Source organism: Pelophylax lessonae, assembly GCF_965119305.1.
Source record: "Pelophylax lessonae genome assembly, chromosome: 2".
Lineage (NCBI taxonomy): Eukaryota > Metazoa > Chordata > Amphibia > Anura > Ranidae > Pelophylax > Pelophylax lessonae.
The window spans coordinates 424,842,259-424,863,498 of NC_138769.1; the positions used below are offsets into that span (position 1 = coordinate 424,842,259).

General features: G+C 46.3%; 1 protein-coding gene across 4 annotated transcripts in view; it reads right to left on the reverse strand.

The window, feature by feature from the left end:
- Nucleotides 1-2,968: 2,968 nt before the first annotated feature.
- AKAP1 (A-kinase anchoring protein 1) overlaps nt 2,969-21,240 on the reverse strand; it is a 156,927-nt gene continuing 138,655 nt past the window's right edge. For all 4 annotated transcript variants that reach the window (XM_082245276.1, XM_082245279.1, XM_082245277.1 and 1 more), the window contains one exon: nt 2,969-3,189. In XM_082245276.1, the coding sequence (XP_082101402.1) occupies nt 3,127-3,189 (63 nt within the window). In that variant the 3' untranslated portion in view covers nt 2,969-3,126. The remainder of the gene's footprint in view (nt 3,190-21,240) is intronic.

Genomic DNA, 21,240 nt, shown 5'->3' on the forward strand with positions numbered 1-21,240 from the left:
AACCGGAAAGATTTGCCCCCTTAATGACCAGGCCATTTTTTGCGATTCGGCACTGCGTTACTTTAATGGACAACTGCGCGGTTGTGTGACGATGTACCCAAATAAAATGTATATCCTTTTCCCACAAATAAGAGCTTTCTTTTGGTGGTATTTGATCACCTCTACAATTTTTATTTTTTTGCGCTATAAACAAAAAAGAGCGACAATTCTGAAATTTTTTTTCTCACTTTCTGCTATACTGTATAACATTCTCAAAAAAAAAAAAAAACATTTTTAACATTTTAGTGCCGTTTCACACTTCCGCGTTTGCGGAGATTGCATGTAATTCGGAGCGCACTGCTCCTAATTACATGCGATCTGATGTGCGGATGCGAGTTCAGCCATACACTTTGTATGGCTGAATTCGCACCAAACACGCACAGGAGGCATTTTTTGAGCCGCAGTAGAATCGGATCGCATAGTGGTTCACACTTGTGTGATCGGATTCTGTGGGTACTTGCACATCGCACTGCGATATGCGATCGCAACTGGGGGTGCCGTCAACTTTTAATTGACACCCCCTGCGTATTGCATATGGCAGTGTGAACTGCCAGATGTGCAGATGCGATGCGGGAACACACTGCATATTCGCAGCATTCCTGCTTCGCAGAAGTGAGAACCGGCACTTAGGCCAAGTTGTTTTCTGCTACATATTTTTGGTTAAAAATAAATAAATCACAATAGGCGTATTTTGATTGGTTTGCGCAAAAGTTATCGCGTCTACTAACTACAGGAGAGAGTCAAGTCCTTTTTAGGTATTTTTTTTTTCCTTGTACTGGCTGCGATTTTTAGCAGGACTGCGGCAGACAGAGTGGACCCCATGAGATTGACACTTTTGGGGGGGACCAGTGACATTACTACAGTAATCGATGCTAAAAATATGCACTGTTTACTGTAATAATGACACAAAGGGGTTAATACTGTGGGTGATCAAGGGGTTAAATGTGAGCCTAGGGAAGTGATTCTAACTGTATGGGGGCGGGGCTTGTGAAATGATCACAGACACCTGTGATCCTACATAGAAGGATCACAGGCACTCTGATCATTCCAGAGAGAAGAACGGTCAGCTGTGTTTACAACAGCTGACCGTTCTCTCAGCGGGGAGCGATCGCGGGTGTCAGTATACCTGTGGCGGGCGGTCCTTAAGTGGTAAAAGGCAGAGGGGCAGAAGTGACATCAGACGTCGCGCCAGTCCTCCAAGGGCATAGAGCCGAGTGGGGGCCACTATTCCCTCACTTGGCTTCCTATCCAGGCATCCGGCAGATCAGATCTGGGCTTACTCCTACCGCCGCCTCGAAACGTGATCCCATTGCAAATCCTCCTCTGGGACCACTTTTATCAGATGCAGAATCGCCCACAGTACAATATACTGGGGTTATGGCAGCTAACAATGGCATTTAAGTAATGACGTAAATGTATTGTGGTTGATCGGCAAGTGGTAGGGCTGACCATACAGCTTTACTTGCCAGTGTCCAATCACTTGAAGCAACAGCTTAATAATGGTCTAAGACGAAGTTCCTAAGTCTTGTAATTTGCAATGAACTTGCTGATCAAAATGGCTCTAAATTTTTCATATTCCAAAATCTCTACAGTTCTAAATAATGCCAAATAGATCTTTGATCATTTACCATTATGACTTAATACAGCCAACGTAAAATAGTTATACAAAATTAACCCTTCAAAACTCATACAGCGACACTATAGCAGCATAGTTCATTACTACAATAACAATGCAACAAGCCATTGTCATTTTACCCTGCTGGCCACACATTTTTTATATTTGCCATTGGGTCAAGAAGGATCTGTACAATGTCTTGTAAAAGTAGGACGAACCAGAACAAGACATTTCTAAAAAATCAATTCGTTCAGTGATTAATGCTTTCTGCTCAGTGCTTTATTTTTTTAACTTTACATTTCCCACCCATTCACAAGAGGTTCTTCAGAAAAATATGCACTTTACAATACTTTAACTGGATTTATATTACTTTTACAGGTTTAAAATCCATTTGTCATGAAATAAAAAAAGGGCACACAGATGCAATAATTCATTTTACTTTTTACATTTGTACAAAGTAGCAAAAAATTTATTAGATCACAACACCAGTCCATATGGCAAATCTCAATATTATACAGGATTATGCCCACAAAAACATTTAATATTCTGTAATGGGGTCAACAGCGTAAAATTCAGATCTAATTTAGGGCAAATGTCATTCATAAATGTATATAATCTTCACAATCTATTTTACATGATATAATCTATTTTACTCATTTCCTATGCAAACAGGTGTAGCCCACTCACTTATCTGGCAAAACAGGCCAAAAAGTAGTTTACTGCAAAGTCTACAAATGGGATTTTAAACCCCTGAGTATAGCAAAGAGTCAAATTCCATGATCAAAAACACTTTAAATTGTGAAAAGCTCTTAAGAATTAATTATGGATTTTTGAATGCTTTGCAGATTTTTCCATTAACAGAATTTGAAGGCACGCTGGCCCTTAAACGCATTTGTGCAACAAACTGGTCTGAGCAAAAGTTGTGTTGAAATTGTGACGTTCCCTTTTTTTTTTTTCCAGTGTTCTCATACAAAATATTACAGTGATCTCACTTATATATTTACAAAGATTTGCAAAGGTACAAAACGATAAATTACACATCAGGCTTGGCAAACAGGATGTTCAAAAGAGTACAATACACATGCCCAATTTATGTGATGTCCTTTTAGTTCTAGCTGTAGTCCTAATTGTCAAAAATTTAATGTAAACTCGCTCTATAATCAAACCAGTAACTGGTGAATTCAACATACAAGTCGTCATACTGTGCGATTAGAAATGTAGCATCTATGACAATAACACAAAGTGGCATTTGGTTCATGGGAGGTGAAACTTGCACAATAAAAAAAAAAAAAAAAAAAGTTTATGGCTTTGTGGTCTGTTCTCCAGACAGACTATTGCTGTGAATTTTCACTGACCAAACAACCAAGCCATCAGATGAACGTAAGAGGAGTGTTGATTTTTCAGTCATATGAACAGTCTCTATGCCAAGCCTAATACAGTACAAAATAGATTTACTGAAATGTTGTCAAGACTTAATAGCTGTCCACCCATTCTGCGAAGCCTCTTTCCACAAGCGCCCTATTGACTGACACCATCTGTAAAAAAAAAAAAAAAAAATCAACAAAAAATGTTTACAAGCTAACCAATTATCAGCACAATAAAAAACTGGTCAATTAGTTTGTGAAATCACGTAAGCGTTAAACCAATCTTCGAGCTAAACTTTCCGAGTCAAAAATAAAAGCTCAATTCATTTTTTAAAACAACCACCACTCTTCTCTTTTTTTTTTTGTATCACTTTAGGAGGAGTGAGGACTATGCTCACACTTTCTGCCCTCATCTTGTAGAAGCTGTACTATAACTTCTAGAAATGGATAGGATAAGATTGATCCAATGTTATTGCAGATAAAATATACAATGAACTTTAAAAAAGGCAACTCCTTAATTTTAAAAAAAATCCATACGTACTACACTTCCACATTGATAAAACATCACGCAAAATAAAGAAAACATTCCTTGAAATGGCAAAGCACTGACACTGGTTGTAACTTTATATTTTTCTATTTATTGCCTTAATAGCCCACAGAAAGAAGCGCTCTCTATACCAGTTTGTTCTTACTTTGAAAATACCATCAGACAGATATTACAGGAATATTAAATGATAGCCAGAATGGAATGAATCACTTTTCTCTGATCTACCAACACAAGTGTCATATATTTCTCCAAGGGATGGGAATTTTACAACTCATACTCCAAGAGATGGGAGTTTTACAACCCATTATTTTCTGCACAGTGAAAACTATTTTATGAAGAGCATTTTTCTCGAGGACAGTGGGATGAAATAAAAAAAAGGTCTGCCTCCTCCGTCCCTAGATACATTTTAATTCACAGAAGCTATAGTACACCTATGAATGGGGGAGGTAGGTGGAAAGGACTGGCACTCTTGATCAGTACATATGACCGGTTTTACAACTCTAATAACCCCTGCCCGGAAGACTGCAGGGAATGAGGAAGAGTTTGACTAAAGCAGAAGCCAGCAACACAAGGGACACATCGCACTAATAGTAACATCCCTTGTGCAGTTTTTCCATTTTATTCTTTTACTAAACCGACTAAGCATACAGTACAAAATGCAGGCTGGATATTAACAGACTGGGTTTATACCCCGCTATTTCTGACTGAGAGGGACACTGGCAAAGCTTTTGGACAAACCCTTTTAGTGCAACTCTATAACCCCTTCCCCACTCCATGAGACCTCAGATTTGCTAGGATTTTTAAGCATAGAAAGCTTCTCCAGAAGGGAGAAGAGCTCAATCACTTAACTACCTCAAGCCCGGTACATCCTTGGGTACAAGTAGTTGTGACCAGGATCATGGATGCAGTCATGATCCCGGTATCAACATTTGCAATCAGCTTTAAAAAGACGGCAATGGGCTTTATTGTAAACGTGAACAGAGCCCCTATAGGCACCATTTCCCGGCTCTTGCATTTAACGGAGTCCAGGACCACCACACATGGTCAGCTGCAGACAGGAGGATCATCAGTTACTCCCCTTCTGTGAAAGGCTATCCCAGAGGCAACAAGGATTTTGTCACTTCTGGTTTCAACTTGTTTACTGTTACCGGCTAGGCAAGCATCAAACCAAATCGGTTTCATCACGTGTGTTGGTGGGCAGAGGAGGGATCAGGGGTCTTAAAACACCAGATAACCTAAAAGTACCAGTCACTGACCATGCCATCAGAAGGAATGTTGTTCATTTCTTGTTTTAGAAATAAAGGTAAATAAAAAAAAAAAAAAAAACAGGAAAAAAACAGGAAAAAAAAAAAAAAAAAAAAACTTAAATACTCCCTCCTCTCCCCACACAGCATTCCTGAACGGATACACCATGATTGCACCGTGTGTGAGGTATTGCCACTAACACCAGAGCAAGCAATAATTCTAGTGCCAGTGCTCAAATTTAACAAAAAAAAAAAAAAAGTGTTGGCAGGTTACCAATCTAAAGAGTAGTCTATGGAGATTTTTTTTTTTTTTGGCGATGCACTTGACAAGTTCATAAAGAAGGTCACAGGAGGAAAGGTCCTCCTTCCACAGGTGCAGCTCCAAAATCCCCCTCTTCAGGGGCTTCTACCTCCTCAAAACGAAGAACGTCCCATCTCACTCCCCTAGCTTCATCTTCAAAGCCAAAATGTAGCTTTTGTCACAAAACTTGATTTTGGGGGAAGTCTTGTTACAGTTTAATTGGTGGTTATAAAGGGGTACAAAATTGCTTCAAACTCTTACCACTTAGGCAGTTTTTGTTGGTTTGCGAGGGGAAAAAAAAAAAAAAATAGATAAGGACAGTAGGATTTGCAGACTGCCCTGAACCCTCGTCCCAGGGAATGGTCACACCAGCCCCTCTTGCTATGGGGGCACCCGAGCAGGCTCGTTCCTAAACCGCACTCCTGTGAATGGACATTGTCCCCACACAGTGCAGCTCCGCGCCCTCTCCTCATTGGCTCCCACTGCTTTAATGCATATGGCTGGATTGAGATGAAGCTCAGGTAAAAAAAAAAAAAAAAAGAAGAAGAAGAGGGCTGCACCATGGTGGATTTTAACCTTGAGCACAGAATACGTTAAGGTAAAAACCCTTCTGCATGTAGAACCACTCTGAAAGTAGTGCAATTCATTTTGTTTCTAAATTTAACATGGAACTTGCAAGATCTAGTTTCTTGAAGTAGACATTCAAGATGCCTATCTTTAATTTCCCATTTATACATCCCATCTGCATTTTTTACAATTTGCAGTAGAACACAAAAAAATCAAATCTGGCACACTGTCATTTTGCCTATCTTCTGCACCCAGAGCACTTAAATTGCTTGCACTCACACTCACTTCCTAAGAACTCAGCACATTCAGGTCACAGGGACCTTTAGACCACCTTTTGGGGGGCATGGAATAACCATCCATGTGAGTGGAAGTTTTGCTCTACGACTTGTGGATTTTATTTTTATAAGAGCCTGACATGTTGCTACACTAACTTGGCAGTAAAAGCTGTACATAAAAAGGAGTCATCCTGTCTCCCCTGCCACAGGTCATCTGCCATAACAGAGGAGGGAGGAAGGAGAGAACGCTGTCCTGAAATTGCGGGAAGCCACTTCCACAGGGAATAGTAAAGGACCGGCAGAAGAACACAGCCACTAAACTAGGCAAGTTTGCCTATTCAAAGTCTGCAGCCTCAAACCCTTCCCGTTTTTAACACAGGCAGTTCATCCACCTCACTCTCCCTCTTCAGACACAGTATGCCTCAGCAGCCATCTTCTGCCATGTGCAGTGACAGTGATCCAGGTGCACCCAAAACCACATTGAAAGATCCTCACTGCAGTACATGCTTCTGGTTCTCTTACACAACTTAATAATGAGATTAAGGGAATAAAGGAAATCCATTAAATCCACCATCATTAGCAAAAATAATCAGGGAGAGGGTCACAGCACTTGAAGGGAGGGCGAGTACCATTGAAGATCACCTCTGCCTCCATGTCGTCTGTGCGATGAAAGCCTCAGAATATGCTGCTAGGGTGGAGGACATTGCGAACTAACTACGACTAAATAATATCTGGGGCAGTACAGTGGCTACATGGTTAGCAGCACTAAGGTAGTTTGTTCAAATTCCAACCACTCCGGTATTCTCCCACAGTCCAAAAGACATCCTTACAGGTTGACTCCTGTTTAAATTAACCCTAATATGAACGTGAGTTAGGCACCTTCAATTTTTAGGTTCCTTGAGGGTTAGGGATTGATGTGACTGTACAACATATGGAAGGCAAGTGCCTATAATAAATAAAATAGTTGGCATCCTTGAAAAAGCTGAGGGGCGGAATCCCACCAATTTCATTGAATCCTGGTTTATATTTACATTTGGCAAAGAAATTGTCATACTTCTGCGGAGAGAGCTCACAGGGTAACCTGACCATCTCCATAACGGGGCCCCTCCAGACAATTTCTAAAAATACTACATTTCTATGATGAAGAGAGCTTTGAATTTTGAAAGATTCTGTGGACAGGTGTTTAAACAGATAACGAGTGGTCATTAGGAACACCTTCGTAAAATGACAGGACTAATCTGCGTAACACATGAGCACATATGTAGCCAGTCAGTGGGAGCCAGAATTATTGGTTGGTAGGGATCAAATACTTTTTTTACTCACTGAGCTGCAACTCAATTTATAACACTTGTATCATGTGTTTATTCCAGGTTTTTGGTTGATATTCTGTCGCCATCATTTAAAATACATGTATGATAAAAACTATAGATCCTTAATTTCTTTGTAACTGGGCAAACTTACAAAATTTGCAAGGGATCAAATAATGGTTTTCCCCACTGTACATACATACCCACACATTACCGACACGCTACACTATTAAAGTTAGTTCACGTTTATAATTTCACTTTGTTTTATCATATTTTTCAAAGTTTTCCTGACTAGGTAGGCCTTGCTAGTTCATTTCTTTAACCACTTAAGGCCCACAAGGTTTTACCCCCTTAATGCCAAGGGCATTTTTTGAAATTCGGCACTGCGATACTTAAACTGAAAATTGCTCGGTCGTGCGACGCCGCACGCCAATAAAATTGAGGTCCTTTATACCCCACAAATAGAGCTCTCTTTTGGTGGTATTTGTTCACCTCTGCGAGTTTTAATTTTTGCGCTATAAAAAAAGCGGCAATTTTGAAAAAGAAAACATTTTTTTACTTTCTGCTATATAAAACATTCCCAATAAAAAAAAAAAAAATCTATTTTTATAATTTTAGGCAAAATTTCTATTCTGTCACATATTTCCCAAAAAAATCCCAATAAGTGCGTATTGATTGGTTTACGCAAGTTATTGGGTCTACAAACGAGGGGAAAGATTTAGGTCTATTTTTTTTTTCTAGTAATGACGGCGATCAGCAATTTTTAGTGTGACTGCAACATTGAGGTGGACAGATCGGACACCTGACATTTTTGGGAGGGACAAGTGACATTACTACAATAATCGGTGCTAAAAAAATGGATTTTTGTAAAATCTTACCGTAAAAAATGGATTTTTGTAAGATCTTACCGTAAAATCCTTTTCTCTTAAGCTCATTGACAGACGTAGTCTTCTTGATTCTCAAGAGCTGGGTTATGTTGTCTCCGCAGGAGTAGGACTAGGCAGAAAGACAAAACGTTCTGGCTCCACCTTAGGGGCAGTCCCTGAGGGTATATCCTCCCTCTCTCTGCTACAGGGAATCAGTTCTGTTCTAAAGCAGTAACAGAGAATTTAACCCAACCCAACTCAATGATAGAGGGGCGGGTACTACGTCTGTCAATGAGCTTAAGAGAAAAGGATTTTACAGTAAGATCTTACAAAAATCCATTTTTCTCTATCGCTCATTGACAGACGTAGTCTTCTTGATTCTCAAGAGCTGGGACATCCAGAAGCAGTGCCACAAATGAGGGGTGGGATTGACAGAAATCAAAATCCAATCTAGAAGGCCCAACCGGTGCCAAACTAGAAGTTCTAAAGGCTCATTATAAACAAAGAATGAGACTCAAAAGAAAAATTTTCAACGGAAAAAAACCCTCGAGGCAGACCACTGGTCTCCTCAAATGGCGGCCTGCAAAACCTTGCGGCCAAACACGGCATCAGATGATGCCATTACATCAACTTTATAATGTTTTGTAAAGGTATGCACCGACGACCAGGTAGCCGCCTTGCACACCTGGACCACTGACGCCTGATGGCGAAAGGCCCATGACGCACTAAGTGCCCGAGTGGAGTGCGCCTTAACAGGGAACGGGGGCTCCCGACCCTTAATAGAATAAGCCTGTACCACTGTCTGTCTGATCCATTTGGAAATGGTCGCGGCAGATGCAGGCAACCCCTTTTTGGGTCCATCCGGGATCACAAAAAGTGAATCCGTTTGTCGTTTTTAAGTATACCCTGATCGCCCGGACCACATCCAAGGAGTGTAAAGCAAACTCCCGAGGATGACTGGGCTTAGGACACAGGGAAGGTAATACAATTTCTTCATTCAGATGAAATTCTGAAACCACTTTTGGTAGGAAGGATGGATTCGGACGAAGAACCACCGTATCTCTATGAACCACCAGATATGGGGAACGACAAGATAATGCAGCCAGTTCTGACACCCTGCGTGCAGAAGTAATAGCCACCAAGAAGGCCACCTTCTGGGACAACGTAGGTAGAGGAATCTCCCTAATATCTTCAAAAGGAGGTTTCTGAAGAACCGACAATACTAAATTAAGATCCCAGGGTGGTAACGGCGCGCGCACTGGCGGAGCCAGATGTCGCACCCCCTGGATGAAATTCCGCACCAAGGAATGAGTAGCCAAAGGCTTCTGAAAGAAGATAGCTAATGCTGAGACCTGACCCTTGATAGTACTCAAGGCCAGTTTCTGCTCAACCCCTTGTTGCAGAAAAGCTAATATTCGACTAACTGAATAAGACCGTGGACGGAACCCCAGAGGTTCACACCATGCAATGTAGGACTTCCATGTGCGATGATAAATCTTTCTGGAAGTCGCTTTGCTTGCTTCAACTAGAGTAGGAATAACTGAAGCTGACAAACCTTTGTCCTTCAGCACCTGGGTCTCAATGGCCAGGCCGTTAAAGCCAGCGATCGTAAAGCAGGATGGAAGATCGGTCCCTGAGACAGTAGGTCCTCCCTGAGAGGAAGTCTCCACGGGACGTCCGCCACCAGTCTGACCACGTCGGCGTACCAAGCTCGACGAGGCCAGTCCGGAGCTACCAGAATTACTGGAATTCCTTCCTCCTCTATCCTGCGAAGAAGTCTTGGCAGTAACCCAAGAGGAGGGAAGGCATACATTAGCTGGTATTGCCCCCACGGGGCGATCAGTGCGTCTGCGGTCTCTGCTAGAGGATCGCGGGAGCGAGCCACGAATCTCTGTACTTTCCTGTTGACTCGTGATGCCAACAGATCCACATCCGGGGTGCCCGACCGTAGGCACAACTGGTGGAAAACTTCTGGATGGAGGGACCATTCCCCCTGATCCAGAGTCTGACGGCTGAGATAATCTGCCTGCCAATACTCCACCCCCGGAATGAACACCGCAGAGATCGCTGGAACAAATCGTTCCGCCCAGCGAAGAATGCAGGCCGCTTCTTTGGCCGCTCGGACACTCTTGGTGCCCCCCTGGTGATTGACATAAGCCACGGCCGTGGCATTGTCCGACTGGATCCGAACCGGGCTGCCCTGGAGCTGCTCGGTCCAGTGAATCAGACAAAGTCTGATCGCTCTCAGTTCCAATACATTTATCGGCCACCTGGATTCTTCCAGGGACCAAAGTCCCTGGACAGATAACTGACCGAGAATTCCTCCCCATCCGGATAGACTGGCATCCGTGGTCACTATCGTCCAATATATTGGCAGAAATGACTTTCCCTGGCTGAGCATCGGAGACCGAAGCCACCAGACCAGAGACTCTCTGGTCTGTTTGCTCAATCGGATCTGATTGTCCAGGGATTCCGGATTCCGATTCCATCTGAGAATAATCTCTTGCTGAAGAATTCGGGTATGGGACTGGGCAAATGGGACTGCTTCGAAGGAAGCCACCATCAACCCCAGAACCCTCATGCAAGTTCGAAGAGAAGACCAGCTGTTGGATAGTAACAACTGGACTGCTAATTGAATCTTCCGGAGTTTCCCTACCGGAAGAAAAACTCTTGTCCTGACTGTGTCTAGAATTAGACCCAGATATTCGAGCCTCTGGGTGGGAACCAGAAATGACTTTTGCTGGTTCACCAGCCACCCGAATTAAGAAATTATAGTAATTTCTATGTTTTGTAGCAAGGTCTGAGGAGACTCTGCCTGAAGCAGAAGATCGTCTAGGTAACCAAGAATCGATATGCCTCTTTGGCGCAGTAGTGCCAACATTGGGGCCAACACCTTCGTGAAGACCCGAGGAGCCGTGGCGAGACCGAAAGGTAACGCCACAAACTGATAGTGGTTCTCTTCTACGGAAAAGCGTAGAAACCGCTGATGTCCTGCGAAAATGGGAATGTGAAGATATGCGTCCTTGATGTCTATGGACGCTAGGACATCCCCTGGATGCAGGAAGGCTGCTACTGTGCGAATGGACTCCATTCTGAATTTTCTTATGTTGACAAAAGAATTGAGTGCCCTTAAAGTCCAGAATTGGACGCACTTTGCCCTCTTTCCTGGGTATTGTAAATAGGTTTGAATAAAACCCCTGAAAACGTTCTGTCCAAGGAACGTGGACTACCACTCCTTGTTGTAGTAAATCCGTGACTGCTCTCCGCAGATCTTCTAAACGATCCGGGGATAGTCGAATATTGGAAGGGAAGAATCGCGCCGGTGGGAGAGATCGAAACTCGATCTTGTACCCTGACCTTATGACTTCGCAAACCCACTTGTCCGGGATTCTGGAAAGCCATGGATCCGGGAACCGGCGAAGATGTCCCCCCACCCCAGTTATGGGTGGGGGCGCACCTTCAGGCTTTGGACGATTTATCTTCAGGTCTGGAGGGGGCGGGCTTTTGCTTGCCCAACCAACGTCCCCTGAAGCCTCCTGAAGGAGCTTTGGAGGACTTAATTTTTTCACCCGCGGGACGAAAAAACCTCTTGTGAGCAGAAAAAGAAGGCCCTCGTCTTTGACGAGTTCCTTTACCTTTAACATTTTGAGGTAAAAAGGTGCTCTTTCCACCCGTGAGATCCTTAATGATCTCATCTAAGTTGGCTCCAAATAGACGCTCTCCTAAAAAGGGGATATTAGCCAATGCTTTTTTGGAACCTTGGTCGGCTAACCAACCTTTTAGCCACAGTGTACGCCTGAGAACCACTGCTGAGACTGATGCTCGCGCCAATAATGGAGTGGCGTCTAACGCCGCATCACACACAAACTGTAACCCCTGTATCATTTGTTCCAACAAATCTGATACCGCCTGAGGGACCTCTTCTAAGTCCCGGCGTAACCACTTGGTCCATTCAGTTACAGCCTGCGAAACCAGACCAATAGCAATTATTGGTCTGAAAGCTGATCCAATCAAGGTAAACATGGTGCGAGACATAGCTTCTATCTTGCGATCCACTGGATCTTTAAAAGACGGAGCGTCTTCTAGAGGAATAACCGTGGCTTTATTCAATCTAGCAATTGGTGAATCCACCACAGGTGGTTCTGTCCATTTCTTAATGAGGGTTTCTTCAAACGGATAACGCCTGTTAATGCGTTTAGAAATAGTAGAAGTGCGTTTTGGCAGACTCCATTCTTCTTTGATTGGATTGCCAAAACATTTGTGCAATGGAAAAACCTTCGCCACTTTGATGCGTTTTTTAGTCCCAAAAGGGATTTCAGTTTCAGCCATTTCCGACGGAATACCCTGTAATCTTAAGGTTTCTTGAACAGATACAATGAGTGCGTTTACCAACGCTTCCTCTTTGGCTATGGCTGATGCCGAAACATCCTCCTCACTGTCTGAAGAGACAGTACACGAGACACCAATCCCAGATGAAGTACCTGCAACTGCAGAAATAGGCTCAGAGTCTGAATCCGAGGTTTCAGATAATAAGGGGTTAGGCGGGGGTCGCTTTCTTGCGCCCTGTCCCTGACAAGCCACTTCCACCCGGGACACAAAAGTTTCCATAATAGCTGACAATGATTCAATCGTCAGTGGGGTGCTGGAGGATCCTGCAGACCCCTCGAGGTGATCCGGAGGAGATACATGAGTGGCAGGGTCCATGTTAATTCAGGACACCTTTGCCAGAAAAAACAAAAAAACTTTTTTTTTTTTTTTTTTATGTGTCTCCCCCTAGCGCAATAGCGCCCCTCAGAGTACCTGCTTCTCGATCCCCACAGAGAGAGAGAGGGACCCCCAAGGCTCACCAACCGATGCAGTGAAGTTTCCCACCAACTGCAGTCAGCGTCTGTCTTTTACAGACTGGAAGGAGCTGTTGCTTTTTCCCGGGTAGAAGGACGTGGCTCCGCCCCCTGTGTACGCCTTCCGGCGTTCCCAGCTCTCCACGAGGTAGCTGGGCTCATGAAACATGGCCGCCCCCATACAGGAGACATTAGACTCCAAAAACATGGCGGCCGGCGTGACCTGAGGACATACATGCACCTGGTCTACGGCAAAATGGCGGCGGACCGCCAAAATCGTTTTTCCCAGCACATCCACCTGCATCTCTGCTAAGTGGCGATTTATTGATCTACAGGAGATACACTACAAATAAGGTAGGATTATACCTCCTATGTCTGCTGTAATGCTACAGTCTGCTGGGTAGAGTGTTAGCTCTCAAACCAAGTCCACTTCCCACAAACACATACTGTATTTACAAGGGGGACTTTTAGTGTCAGATATATACTGACCATGTATGGAGGGGCCCATAATTCATACTGCCTCATAACGAGGAAAGAAAAAAGGGAACGTTTACTCACCATACCGAACCGACAGGCACCCTCTCTTCACAATACCCTCTCCACCGGGGTGGGGGGTTGTGGACCACTCCGGACGCCTCGACTCTCTGGTTCCTGGCGTCCAAGCGAGACTTTTAACTCGCAAGGTCAGTCCCTCCACTGGGACTCCATCGCGGCCGACCCAGCGCGGAGCTCTGGTCTGCACGCGCTCGTAGGCAGAAACCGGGGTGACCACTGGATCTCAACACCCAGCCCGGCCCCGCATACTTACTTGAATGTGTCGCGGCCGACCAAGCGCAATGCAATGGTCTGCGCGCGCTCGTAGGCCGGCTGGGGTGACCACTAGTGTCGCCCAGTCCGGCGTATTTGCTTGAAGATCTCACAGGAAAAAAATACTGGAGAAAAACTGCCTAAAAAAAAAATCATTTTTTTTTTTTTTTTAAAAGAAAAAATCTTGCCAGGACAAAAAGATCCCAGCAAGGAACTTAGGTCCTTACTCCTGACTAGACAGAAAAAAACTGATTCCCTGTAGCAGAGAGAGGGAGGATATACCCTCAGGGACTGCCCCTAAGGTGGAGCCAGAACGTTTTGTCTTTCTGCCTAGTCCTACTCCTGCGGAGACAACATAACCCAGCTCTTGAGAATCAAGAAGACTACGTCTGTCAATGAGCGATAGAGAAATCCTTTTCTCTTAAGCTCATTGACAGACGCAGTCCTCTTTGATTAATATCAAATTGGGTTATACTGCCCTCTACAGGAGTAGGACACTAGGCAGAAGAAAACGTTCTGGCCACACCTTAGGGGCAGTCCCAGAGGGTATATCCTCTCTGCTACAGGATGTCAGTTATGTCACAAAGCAGTGTCAGAATTTAACCCAACTCAAAAATAGAGGGGCGGGTACTGTGTCTGTCAATGAGCTTAAGAGAAAAGGATTTTACGGTAAGATTTTACAAAAATCCATTTTTCTCTGTCGCTCATTGACAGACGCAGTCTTCTTTGATTAATATCAAATTGGGACGTCCCAAAGCAGTGCAACAAATGAGGGGTGGGATTAACGGAAATCAAAATCCAATCCAGAAGGCCCAACCGGTGCCAACTAGAAGTTTTAAAGGCTCATCATGCAAAAGGATGAGACAACTGAAAACCCAACAGAAAAAAACCCTCGAGGTAGACCACCGGTCTCCTCAAATAGCGGCCTGCAGAACCTTGCGGCCAAAAGAGGCATCCGCCGATGCCGTCACATCAACTTTATAAAATTTTGCAAAGGTATGCACTGACGACCATGTAGCCGCCTTGCAAACCTGAAGCACTGACGCCTGATGGCCAAAGGCCCATGAAGCACTAAGCGCCCGAGTGGAGTGTGCCTTAACAGGGAACGGAGGCTCCCGACCCTTAATAGAATAAGCCTGTACCACCGTCTGCCTGATCCATTTGGAGATAGTCGCGGCAGATGCAGGCAACCCCTTCTTAAGGCCATCCGTGATCACAAAAAGTGAATCCGTCTTACAAAATGAATCTGTAGTATTCAAGTATACCCTGATTGCCCGAACCACATCCAAGGAATGCAACGCAAATTCCCGAGGATGAGTGGGCTTAGGACACAGGGAAGGCAAAACAATGTCCTCATTCAAATGAAACTCTGAAACCACCTTAGGAAGGAAGGATGGATTCGGACGAAGAACAACCTTATCCCTATGAACCACCAGATATGGGGAACGACAGGATAATGCGGCCAGTTCTGACACCCTGCGTGCAGAAGTGATAGCCACCAAGAAGGCCACCTTCTGGGATAAAGTAAGCAAGGGAATCTCCCTGATATTTTCAAAGGGAGGTTTCTGAAGAACCGACAGCACCAAATTAAGATCCCAGGGCGGTAAGGGTACGCGCACCGGTGGAGCCAGGTGCCGCACTCCCTGGATGAAACTCCGCATCAAGTAATGAGTAGCCAGAGGCTTCTGAAAGAAGATTGCCAACGCTGAAACCTGACCCTTGATGGTGCTCAAGGACAGTTTCTGCTCAACCCCCTTTTGCAGAAAGGCCAATATTCGGGCCACCGAGTAAGAACGTGGAGGGAACCCAAGGGATTCACACCACGCGATATAAGACTTCCATGTGCGATGATAGACTTTTCTGGAAGTCGCTTTCCTTGCTTTAATTAGAGTAGGAATAACTGAAGCTGACAACCCTTTGTCCTTCAGCACCTGGGTCTCAATAGCCAGGCCGTTTAAGCCAGCGATCGTAAAGCAGGATGGAAGATCGGTCCCTGCGACAGCAGATCCTCCCTGAGGGGAAGTCGCCAAGGAACGTCTGCGACCAGCCTGATCAGGTCGGCGTACCAGGCCCAACGAGGCCAGTCCGGAGCTACCAGGATTAACTGGGATTCCCTCCACCTCTATCCTGCGAAGAAGTTTCGGCAGCAACTTGAGAGGAGGGAAGGCATACAGTAGCTGATACTGCCCCCACGGGGCGACCAGCGCGTCTGCTAGAGGATCGCGGGAGCGAGCCACAAACCTCCACTTTCCTGTTGAGCCGAGATGCCAACAGATCCACATTCGGGGTGCCCCAACGAAGGCACAGTTGGTGGAATAACTCTGGATGAAGAGACCATTCCCCTTGATCCAGAATCTGACTGCTGAGATAATCTGCCTGCCAATTCTCCACCCCGGAATGAATACCGCGGAGAGAGCTGGAACAATCCGTTCCGACCAACGAAGAATGATGGCCACTTCTATGACCGCCAGGACACTCTTGGTGCCCCCCTGGTGATTGACGTAAGCCACTGCTGTGGCATTGTCCGACTGGATCCGCACCGGGCTGCCCCGGAGCTGCTCGGTCCAATGAATCGGACAAAGTCTGATCGCTCTCAGTTCCAATACATTTAATCGGTAACCTGGACTCTTCTAGGGACCAAAGCCCCTGAGCAGATAATCTGCCGAGAATTCCTCCCCACCCGGATAGACTAGCATCCGTGGTGACAATCGTCCAGTATATTGGAAGAAATGACTTCCCCTGGCTGAGCATCGGAGACCGAAGCCACCAGACCAGAGGGTCCCTGGCCCGCTCGCTCAGTCGGATCCGATTGTCCAGGGAATCGGGATTCCGGTTCCATTTGAGAAGAATCTCCTTTTGAAGGATTCGGGTATGGGACTGGGCAAATGGTACTGCCTCGAAGGAAGCCACCATCAGACCCAGGACCCTCATGCAAGTCCGAAGGGAAGGCCAGTTGACGGATAGTAACAACTGAATCGTTGATTGAATCTTCCGGAGTTTCTCCGCAGGGAGAAACACTTTTGCCATGGATGTGTCTAAAATTAGACCCAGATATTCCAGCCTCCTGGTGGGAACCAGAGAGGACTTCTGCAGGTTCACCAGCCACCCGAACTCTTGCAAAGAGATCATGGTGATCTCCAAGTTTAGCAACCGAGTCTGCGGAGATTCCGCACGGAGCCGAAGATCGTCTAGGTAACCTAGAATCGATATGCCTCGCTGTCGCAACAGCGCCAAAACTGGGGCCAACACCTTTGCGAAGACCCATGGAGCCGAGGCGAGACGAAAGGGTAACGCCGCAAACTGATAATGGTTCTCTTCAACGGAAAAACGCAGGAAACGCTGATGTCCTGCGTAAATGGGAATGTGAGGATAGGCATCTGATGTCTATGGACTCCAGAAAATCCCCCTGATGCAGGGAGGCCGCTACTGTGCGAATGGACTCCATTTTGAATTTTTGTACCCTGACAAAAAGATTGCTTTTAAGTCCAGAATTGGACGCACCTTGCACTCTTTTCTGGGTATTGGGAATAGGTTCAAATAGAACCCCTGAAAACACTCTGTCCAAGGAACGTGGACCACCACTCCTTGTTGCATCAAATCCGTTACTGCCCCCCGCAAAGCTTCTAAGCGATCCGGGGATAGTCGGATATTGGAAGGGAAGAATCGCACCGGTGGAAGTGATCGAAACTCGATCTTGTATCCCGACCGTATGACTTCGCGAACCCACTTGTCCGGGATTCTGGAAAGCCATGGATCCGGAAACCGGTGAAGACTTCCCCTAACCCCAGATATGGGTGGGGGCGCACCTTCAGGCTTTAGTAGTCTTATCTTCAGCTCTGGAAGAGCCGGACTTTTGTTTACCCGACCAGCGCCCCTTGAATTCTCCTGGAGGGGCTTTGGAGGGCTTTGCCTTATCGCCCGCCCCAGCGGAGCGAAAAAAAATTTTATGAGCGGAAAAGGAAGGCCCCCGTCTCTGACAAGGTCCTTTACCCTTAGTATTCTGTGGCAAAAAAGTGCTCTTGCCCCCAGTGAGATCCTTAATAATCTCATCCAAGGTGGCCCCAAACAGGCGATTCCCCTGAAAGTTAGCCAAAAGCTTTTTTGGAACCTTGATCCGCCGACCAGCACTTTAACCACAGCACACGCCTGAGGACCACTGCTGAAATTGATGCACGCCCCAACAATGGAGTGGCGTCCAGAGCGGCGTCACAAACTGTAGTCCTTGTATCATTTGCTCCAGCAAGTCTGATACTGCCGGGGGGATGCTTCTCCCCTCCAAGTCCCGGCGTAACAACTTGGTCCATTCTGTCAATGTTTGTGAAACCAAACCAATTGCAATCACTGGTCTAAAAGCTGACCCGATCAGGGAAAAGATGGAGCGGGACACGGCTTCCACCTTACGATCCACCGGATCCCTAAAGGACGGAGCATCCTCCAATGGGATAACAGTAGCTTTATTTAGTCTGGAAATCTGTGAATCCACGGGGTTCGTTTTGGTCGACCCCATTCCTCTTTAATTATATTACCAAAACATTTGGGCAAGGGAAACACCCTTGCCATCTTGGTAGGTTTGTTAGTACCAAAAGGAATTTCAGTATCAGCTACCTCTGCCGGTGTAACCTCAAGTCTTGAGGTTTCCCGGACAGACAAAATTAGTGCATCCACCAACGCTTCTTCCTGTCCTATGGCGGAGGCAGAAACGTCCTCCTCACTGTCTGAGGAGACCGTACCCGAGACACAAGCTCCAGAAGAGGAACCTGCAGCTGCAGTGACAGGCTCAGAATCTGTATCTGAAATGTCAGATGAAATAGGGGTAGGTGGGGGTCGATTCTTTGCGCCCCGTCCCTGACAGGCCACCTCCACCTGGGATACAAAAGACTCCAAACCCGCTGACAATGCATCAATAGTAAGTGGGGAACTGGAGGGTCCTGCGGCCACCTCAAGGGGATCAGGTGGGGATACATGTGTGGCAGGGTCCATGACTAATCCAGGGACACTTGCCAGCAAACAAAAATTTGCAAAAGAAAAAAAACCTTTTTTTGGTTTTTTTTTTTATGTGTAATCCCCCAGCGCAACAGCGCCCCTCAGCGTACCTGCTTTTGGACCCCCACAGAGAGAGAGAGACCCCAAGGGCTCACCACCTGATGCAGAGAAGCTTCTACCAAACTGCTCTCAGCGCTGTCCTTTGCAGACCAGGAAGTCTTGTGAATAGTTTTCCCGGGTAAAGGAGGCGGCTCCGCCCCTTTACACGCCTTCCGGCCCTCCCCCTGCTACTCCTCGAGGTAGCTGGGCATATCAAACATGGCCGCCCCCATGCAGGAGACACCAGGCTACGCCAAAATGGCGGCCTGCGCGACCTGCGGAAAGATGGCGGCTAAATCATGCAGCCTGCGGGCGGATGGTAGCGGCCTGCGGGATCCGTGCTGCCTGCGGTAGGAGAGCGGCGGCCTGCGGATCTCGTGTGGCCTGCTGGAGGATGGCGGCGGCCTGCGGAATCCGTGCGGCCTGCGGGAGGATAGCAGCGGCTTGTGCTGTGCGACCTGCGGGAGGATGGCTGTAGTCCCTGTAACTGCAACACTATGCATTGGGTAGGTGCTTGTATTATATCACCCCTTTACATGACTACTAGTAACGCCAGCCCCTGTCTCCATCCTTGACCCCAGTCATGGCTTCCTCTTCTTACAGCACCAGTTCTTTACAGTGACTATTAGATAGTCAGCTCCCAAACCAAGCTTCCTGGAGTGTATCTCTTATTCACCAATCACACTATCATGAGGGATATTTGTGAAACATGTCATAGGATAGAGGGGGAACCCTAGGATCAAGAGGGTCCGACCATCCACAAAGGGGCCCGTATCCATCCCAAAACCCGACAGGGGGGGAGAGGGAACATTCTACTCACCATACCGGAACCAGCGGGCACCCACTCCTAACAGAACCCCTCTCCACCGAGGTGGGGGGGCTGTCGACCAATACGGACGCCCTGACTCAGTTTTCTGACTGGTCGTAGGCGTCCTGGTGAGACGTTTAACTCGCAGGTCCAGTCCCCATCCAGCGGGACTATGTCGCAGGCCGACCCAGCGCGGAGCTAGGGCCTGCACGCGTTCGTAAGCTGGCTGGGGTGACCACTGGATCTCGACATCCAGCCCGTCGCCCAGCTCCAGCATAATTGTTTGAATGCGTCGCGGCCGATCCAGCGCGGAGCTGGAGTCTGCACGCGCTTGTAGGCCGGCTGGGGTGACCACTGGACCTCAACATCCAGCCCGTCGCCCAGATGCGGCATAATTTGCTTGAAGATCTCACAGGAACAACTGGAGAAAAAAAGCTAACTAAAAATGATTTATCTAAAAAAATATTGCCAGGACCAAAGATCCCAGCAAGGAACTTAGGTCCTTACTCCTGACTAGACAGAAAAAAACTGACATTCTGTAGCAGAGAGAGAGAGAGAGGATATACCCTCTGGGACTGCCCCTAAGGTGTGGCCAGAACGTTTTCTTCTGCCTAGTGTCCTACTCCTGTAGAGGGCAGTATAACCCAATTTGATATTAACCAAAGAGGACTGCGTCTGTCAATGAGCGACAGAGAAATATGCACTGTTACTGTACTGGCAGGGAAGGGGTTAACACCAGGTGTGATCAAAGGGTTAAATGTGTTTCTAACAGAGGGATGGGCTTATGGCATCAACACAGGGACTTGTGTTCCTAAATAGAAGGAACACAGGAGCCCTGTGTTGATTGCTGATAGAATGGCCTGTCGTGTTTAGAATGGCAGACCACCATTCTGTCTCCCCGAGGAGTGATCGTGGGTGCCAGGCGGCAATTGCAGCTGCAGGCCCTGCAGATCAGCTTTCCCTCTCTCGAATGGCGGCACGCTCCCCTACGATTGCTCCTGAGAAGCGACGTATGGGTACAGTGATTCGCGCAGCCGAGCCGCCTTGCCACAGTAAATCTGCGGCAGGTGGTCAGCAAAAGGTTAAAAAAAAAAAAAAAACACACCACTACTCAAAAAAATGAAAGGAACACTTTGAAAACCCATCAGATCAAAAACAGGGAAAATTATGCTGATATCTATACGGATATGGCCTGAGTAATGCGTTCGAAACGAAAGGATACCACAGTTTAATGGAAATTAAACTGTGCACAGGAGCCCTGATGAATGGCATTTAGCCGGAAACATGTCGGGCCAAGCTGCCCACTGAGGAGTGGCTACTATATTTTTGCTTTTGTGCTATATCACTTAATAAAGATACTTTTCATTTTATTGCACATTGATGGTGATTGTTTGACAAGTGATCGGGAAAATATCGTGGGGTGCTTATCGATTTCCTGTCGAGGGTACGCCGAGATCCATTCTGGTCCATTATTATGAGCGTGTGTGTGATTTTTAGAGTTCTGGTGAGTTTGCACTGCATGAGGGGTGGAGGTAGTGTGCACATATATTATGCCAGCACCGGTGAAATACCCTCCC